Source organism: Chaetodon auriga, chromosome 5 (assembly GCF_051107435.1).
Source record: "Chaetodon auriga isolate fChaAug3 chromosome 5, fChaAug3.hap1, whole genome shotgun sequence".
Taxonomy (NCBI): Eukaryota; Metazoa; Chordata; class Actinopteri; order Chaetodontiformes; family Chaetodontidae; genus Chaetodon; species Chaetodon auriga.
This window is the reverse complement of record NC_135078.1, coordinates 23,571,220-23,578,465: the sequence shown is the minus strand read 5'-3', so window position 1 is coordinate 23,578,465 and position 7,246 is coordinate 23,571,220. Positions and strand designations below refer to the sequence as shown.

At 42.4% G+C, this 7,246-nt stretch overlaps 1 protein-coding gene across 1 annotated transcript; it reads right to left on the bottom strand.

Annotated features, from left to right (window-relative positions):
* Positions 1-1,563: 1,563 nt before the first annotated feature.
* Positions 1,564-6,115, bottom strand: ido1 (indoleamine 2,3-dioxygenase 1). The gene is made up of 10 exons (XM_076730082.1): positions 5,890-6,115; positions 5,229-5,324; positions 5,038-5,157; positions 4,795-4,913; positions 4,681-4,695; positions 4,485-4,584; positions 4,224-4,341; positions 4,094-4,145; positions 3,842-3,990; positions 1,564-3,746 (listed from the first exon to the last, which is right to left on the bottom strand). Exons 1-10 carry the CDS (start codon positions 5,980-5,982, stop codon positions 3,364-3,366), a joined length of 1,245 nt encoding a protein of 414 aa, XP_076586197.1. The 5' UTR covers positions 5,983-6,115; the 3' UTR covers positions 1,564-3,363.
* Positions 6,116-7,246: the final 1,131 nt, after the last annotated feature.

The following is a 7,246-nucleotide window of genomic DNA, read 5'->3' as shown; positions in this document are numbered from 1 at the left end:
TGACAGCTTCTTTTCATTTTTCATGTGGGCACGCCGTTTCAGTCGAGTCACCGGGGAGGAAGTGATAAAGTTGCTGTGAGATGACTACATCAAAAGCCTTTAACCTGCTCTAACAGACCGCACAAGTGATGTACAAAGAGGAGCCAGGGTTAAAAAAAAAAGATTTGAAAGACGGAGTGAGTGAAAGATGAGCTTGATGTGTTGTTTAAAGGTGACTAGTAGGCCGGAAAGTGAAGTCTGGAAAGCCACAACACAGAGCATGTCGGCTACGTGTGGTTGTGTTTAGAGGGGCTTCTATGGAAACCTTCCAAACGGAGGTACTATAGAAAGGATGATTCACCAGTCTGGAGGTGATCGTGGCATTAGGAGAGTAGGTAGAGAAAGCTTGCCCCTGGGGTGAACTGTCACACATTTCTTTAAATTCTTTTACTCAGGCCACTAATTGGACATCCCGTGGGGCTGATGACAGATGATTGTTAGCATATATAGAGCTCGAATTTTACTCAGGGTGTGTCCAAACTGATCGGTAACTGAATCACGATGACGTGTGTGACCTGTGGGTGTGGTTGATAAAGCTAGTGAGGTCCAGATGAGTAGAAAATGGTCAAACGCCCAGAGTCACCTACTGTACTGTGCAGCCCATAATTCCCAGCTACGCCCGTCATGTGCACGCCAAAGACAATCAATCCCGAGCTGCTGCCATCGTGGCTGCTCGCTCGCAGGGTGAGAAAAGGTCCTGGCTTTGCTTGGCTTGAGGTAAGCAGCAGCATCATAAATTCAATTTTGAAATAACAGAATCCAGGATATCCTGTGGTTAACCACCAAGGCAAGATATCCGATTGTCTAACCCACGCCTGTAATCCTGTCGGCTCTGATAGATGGAATATGGATGTTTGAGTAGATTTCATGAAAACAAGAGTGACTCCAGATGCCCTCTGCTCTGAGGAAAATCACTGATTTAGCTTTCAGAGTCGACTCCTTGCTTGGCAAGTTTGGCTTAAGTTGATTACTTTGGAACATTTAAGCCAACATATAAGTATATAAAGATAAAAACTGACCCTTACACAGTTTGTTTTGTAATACATCTCACAGCATGGTCATTACAACACAAACGATTCGTAAGTGGGTGTGTGCATGGATGTGTGTGTGTGTGTGTGTGTGTGTGTCATGTCCTACACTGAAATCAGCCACTGTTGTGACACGAGGTGAAACTTCAGTGGCCGAGCAGGCCCGGCCCCGACTACACAATGAAGACATCCTTAGAGATGACCTGTGTTTACAGCCGGGTTGTCAGGGAGTCCTCCGCACTCCGGCAATAAGGAAGGGTATTATTTGCTTTGGCTGAGGAAAAAGCTTCTAATCAGATCTCTGTGACATGTGAACACACTGTGCTCCTCACCACCCATCTCTCTCCATCCCTGCGTAGTTTCTGTTCACCTTTCGCCTCCTCACCTCAGGTCGTCCTTTCATGTTTTACATGCAAGTTGTGAAACATGTGTGAGTGCACGGTTTGCAGTGGACAACAGCGTGGATGACCAAAAGTCCAATGATTGCTCATATATACACTTTTAATGTATTTATTGTACATCACTCAGAATGCAATGAGTTAAAACTGTGTACCTCTTTTCTCTCTCATTTTCGTTGTCTTTCCTGCTACTAGTGCTTGAAGAAGTACTCAGATATTTCACTCAAGTAAAAGTACTAAAACTACATTATAGAAATGCTGTTCAAGTAAAAGTTTTGCACTCAAAATGTTAAAGTATGTATTAATTTGTTTATTTCTTTAATGTTGCAGCTGGTAAAAGTGGTGCTCATTTTAATGGCTCAAGACACTTTAATCTATGATAACATCGCATCACTGATTTGCTAATTTTGTTCTGTATTAATAATCTGAATGCAACGCAAATAGTAATTAAAGCTTTTAAATAAATGTAGTGGGGTAAAAGTACAATAATTGCATTTAAAATATAGTAGAGTGGTAGTAGTAGACTGGAAATACTCAAATAAAGCACAAGTTCCTCAAAACTGTGCTTAAATTCAACACGGATTGAATGTATGTAGTTACTTGCCACAACTGCCTTCTGCCTTGCATGTGAAAAAAAAGAGGTGAAGTATATTGCTCAGGTTGGAGGGAATTGTCATGTCTAATTGCCACATCGGCCTTCTTATCTGATCTTGCAAGGCTGCTATTGTAATAAAACACCAGCGGAGATGAGCCAGGAAAGGTGAAGATTACACAGGGTGAGCCATTCATGGCACAATCCATCCCTTCATTGCTCTGGGTTTTCCACACTCTCAGTCCAGGAAGTACAGTATAGTGGGGCATGTGAGGGCTGGATGTGGGCTGGAGGAGGACGGCAGGAGTGCTGAGGTAACCACTCTGATAAGTGATGCATCTCTGCACTGCATTGTGCATTGTGCTTCGATATGACAACCCCATTGTGAGGACACGCTGTGGAGTAAAAACGCAACAAAGGCTGATTATTTTCTGAGGGGGAAAGGTCAGGTTCCAGCCTGCCGATGCTTTAGTGTGTCAGGAGGATTTTAGATCGTGTGGATTTCACACCTCTTCGAATGACTACTATTAATGATGAATAATACATTGCTACATCAGGACAGTTTTGTTTGTGGTGAGGCTAAATCAGTGGCCTGCATGCCTTTGGTGCACTCACTTACAGCTGATTGTTTCAGTTTTTTAAAGGCAAACCCTGTGAAATCCTTTGGTGTGGATTATAATGCTGCCCTTTAGTGCCCTGCCGTGGTTTCATTAAGTATTGCAGTATTGAAGTTTTTAAAATTCTGACAGCTGAAAACATCTCTCAGCTACTATTTTTGCTTTTTAAACCAGTTCCAGTAACCTCAGTTTGAGAAACTGAAAAAAAAAAAAAAACAAAACAACAACAGCTGCATGTTCAAGTTACAGAAAGACAAACCATCTTTGTTATTTCTAAACTGCTTGACCTGAATCTCAAAATCACTTTCTCAAAGAGTGTTTAGTAATGACTTAAGCTGTCTGATGTCCAAATGTCCTGTAGATACATGGGCCTGGAGCAGATGTCTGATGCATTTTTTGCATTCCAGTTCAGATTAAAGAAGGAATTAGTGGTCAAACTTAATGGAGAGTAAAAGTAATGGTTTGAATTTTGGTTTGGACTGAATGATGGGTATCACTCATGTCTATTAAGCTGAGGTTTGTTTACAGACACAACAAAGCAACGTGTAAGACAAGCGATTAAGGCCTCTCACTCTCATACTGCCAAAAAGCATCCTTTGAGAGACATATAAAGTAGTGTGCTAAGTTATCAGAGGTGATTTACTGACTGTTTTATGTGATGGTTGACACTTGAGTGATGACAGTCCGCATCAGTTCAGCTTCGTCTCAGGCAGTAAGATATCTTTTGTTTGGTCCCTCACAGTTTTAAGGAAGCTCATGATGCCGGAGCCGCCGGTGCCCCTCTCCTCTAATGCTGTGGGTGCTCTGCTGATCATCTCCGCCTGCAAGTTCTGGCTCTGGTTACGCAGTTGTCGGGCGCGGGCAGCGGGTACAGTGATGAAGCGGCTGACGATGTTGATGTGGTAGCTGCGTAACTCCAGCAGTTTTGTGACGCAGTGCTGAAAGGCCTGGTTTAGCCGCTCGTCTGCCTGCTGCTGGACAAAGCTCTTTAGGGAGGATTCCAACGAGATGTCCTGGATCAGTTGCTTGTGTGCAGGTGGCATGTAGTCCCTCATGCGGGTTAGAAAGGCACCTACATAAGGGTGTTATCATCACATTGAGTTCTTCTCATTCCTCTCTGGCACTTTTGTAATCAATCAAAGGGAAAAAAAAAATCAGCCATCTTACCACTTTTTCCTTCATGCTTGACTCCAAGAAGTTCATCAAAGCAGTGCAGCAGGCTGCTCTGTGCAGCGCTCCCTCCTGAAAACTCCATTGGTTCCTTCTGGACTCCTTCATATATCAGCCCGTTTGGCATACAGGGGTTGTCTTTCCACCTATGCATGTTTGCATGGACACAAACACACACAACCATTTCAAAAACATGTTTCACTTCACAAATACATGAACAATAAGTCAAATAAAAACAGAGTTCTGTACCCAGACAGGTATATCCTCATAATGCCATAGAAGACCGAAGGTTCCACGTACACTAGAGAAAAACCACATCCATCAAAATCCTTGTTGACAGGGAAAAAAGAAAACTTAAAACTTATGTTTGAGTGATTACCATGCATCAGTTTGAGTGCATCTGTCATGTCCTGTATAGACTGGCTGATACCCTCCAGGGCTCCGGCCACAGCCTGAGTGTCACCACTCCTGACGCCATTGATCACAGTGGCAATGTTCTGCAACACAGGTCCGGTTACAGACTTTTCAGAAATTTCCTCAGTTGAATTGATTTTCAGTCAACATCTCCAACAGAATGAATCCTTGCATTGTTATCTTCACATGCAGAGAAGAATCGACTTATTTTTGAACATATCTTCACCCTCAGTGCAGGGACTGCTGCCATTTCCACCAGCAAAGTAACTATGAAGAAACCTCGCACATTGTCTCCGCCTGGAAGGCTGACCAGCAGCTCCAGGTTCCTGAATGACACAAGTAAATCTGTAACTTTTGTGTACACAAGAATATTATGCTTCAGTATGTGTCAATGATGAGAATTCAAATGAAAATGCACTTACTCAATGTTAAAAGGTCTGTCATAAAGGTGGACATGGAAAAGAAAGAGAATAGATTTATACCTGACATTTGTTTAGGAGGCAACCAAAGCACATGCAGAAGATAGATGGCCTTACCCCTCTGGATCCTTCTTCTTCCAGTTAGCCAGCACTGCATCTGCATGGGTGAGGATTGGAGGGAGTCCTAAACGTTGTGACACCTCCCAGTATGGGACAGCCAGGTTATGTGGCAACATCTTAGAGGAAGATTATCAAAGGTGGAAAGTCTTTCATATAAAATGAGTAGACTGTAGAGAAGCTGATATCAGGGAAAAGGGTCATGTCAGTATGACATAAATGAAACCTGAAAGACAGCGATACCTTGACTGTATTGCTCTCTCCCTCCTGCCAGGTGTAGCCCATGGTCATCATGCTGAGGGCCAGGTGGGCCAGCCGTAACTCACGGTGTTTCTGCAGAAACTCTGTGCTCAGCAGCGGCATCTGGACAGATAGAAGATCAACACTGAGCCGTGGCTCCATAAACACAGTGACCTGCCGTTGTTCGCACTGACCTTGTTAATATGGGAGCGCAACTCATGAGACTGCACAAGTTCTGGGACTCGCAGGGCAATATCCATCCATGGCTGGTAGTAAGATGGAAGCTCTTTCTTTGAAAGTAAAGTGGAAGCACCGTGTTTATCAGTGAAAAATGTTGATCATCACAGCAAATGAAAATGAAACAGCTCATCTGTGCACGACAGATGTGAAGGTGCAACATGATGGAACAGGCTGAAGCCTTTTCATTTTTAGTTTGAAGAGCTCTTCCCTAATTTTTCTTTCAGTGTTTAATGTTGCTACATGCACAGTAGCTTTGGACCTGGCAGAGTGTTTAAACAAAATGTGATTTAGCAAAAACACACAACTGTAGGAATAAAGTTCATTACACAAAACAAACAGGAACAAAGCCAAATTTCAGCTTCCACCAATCAATTGGTCTCAATCAATACCTCCAGTCACTTTCAGCAGTTATAACTGCTAAGCTATGTGCACCATTTTCATCTAACGTGGCTTAAATTTAGCTTCAGTTAAATGACTGCATATGTAAGACTTCACTTCACTTGAACTCATGTTTATAATACATTTCCAAGATCGAGGTCCTGATAATCGGATATTTCATTAGGACTGCATAGACATAGTATGCATAAGGTAAAATGTAAAAAGCGTTCCACCCACCAGAGGATCAGGGAGGATGAAGCCTAGCTCCTCAGAGACATGGTAAGCATCCAGAGAGAAAAGAGATTTGGAGCCTGAATCAGCAGCAGCCATTGTGAATGCGGCGGAAACCCAGCGATGACTGTCCGACTATCTGAGTTGTTCAAGAAACCCTGTGTCTGGACTCCGGCACAGAGTTCACTTTAAAGCTGTTGTCAGGAATGTTCACAATTGCTGACACAACAGCTCTCAGTTATTGTCAGCTATTGCACAATTCTAATTAATGTTTGGCAAATCTGTATCTATATGCTTCACTTAGTGAATCATTAAGTTTAGGGTTATCAAGTCTGCAGTTCCCACAGCTGGGTGCTCTGTGAACTGCAGACTTGATGAGAAGAAAATGCACATCAGATAAGATTATAGCTGCATTTGACCAGCTCCTGTTCAATTATACTGCTGTGCTGCTCTGTGTTCTTTTTTTTGTCGCATGAATTAATTCATTATGTGGACATTATACAATGAAAATGACAGGAATGATCATTTCTGTGCTGTCTATGTGAAATGCTGCACTCTTATTTCACCACTTTTTCAATGTATCAGGCAGGTATGAATGTGCAATAATGCTGCATGTATAAAAATAGCAATCAATCAATCTTTAGTTGCTTTTACAGTGGTTAAAGCATGCTGCTTCATATAAACAGTATGTGGACAACAGACAGAAGTGAAAAGTGGCTGAAAGACCAAAACACACACACAAAAAAAACCTTCAATTCTAGGAACACAGGTAAAAGATAAATATCAAAGGTTATCTCCGCCTTACAAATCCAGTCCCACTTTATGTCCTCCTCTCTGTCCACATACTGACACCAAATACATGGTTTCATTCATGCCTCATTTTAAGTTCACCATTTTATTTATGTTATGCACAAAGCTACATATAATATGTGTTGCAGTACAACGCATTACTTTAGTTTCTGCAGATTTTTGTTTAGAAGGAACATGTTCCACCCTCTGCTCTGTCTACGTTGTGGCTCAGTATTGAAGAGAGGATTACATAAAGTTAGACTGTCAGCCTCACCTGGTGGAGCACACTGAACACTGCAGGAGTTACAGTGAAAAGGGCTGTACACCAAAGCGAAGGGGAATCGGTATCAGTCAGTCCTCCAGCACAACACCAAAATTGCATTTTACTGCCTGAGCTGTTTGGTGTGATTCTGGAAAGCTGACGTGCTGTGCTAACTTTGGCAATTTATTCAATGAAATAGGAATGCAGTAGGATATAAATCTGCAAAATTGTTTTCACAGGATGATGCATGTGTTAACCAGCTTTAACAAGCTTAACAATCTCATGCTTCCTCAAACTCTAAAGGTCACCTGT

Coding starts and splice junctions, on each gene's coding strand:
- ido1 (XM_076730082.1), bottom strand. CDS start 5,982: ATGGCTGCTGCTGATTCAGGCTCCAAATCTCTTTTCTCTCTGGATGCT. Junction 4,914..5,037: donor GAGAGAGCAATACAGTCAAG/GTATCGCTGTCT, acceptor TCTTCCTCTAAG/ATGTTGCCACATAACCTGGC. Junction 4,146..4,223: donor TGCACTCAAACTGATGCATG/GTAATCACTCAA, acceptor GTTTTTCTCTAG/TGTACGTGGAACCTTCGGTC.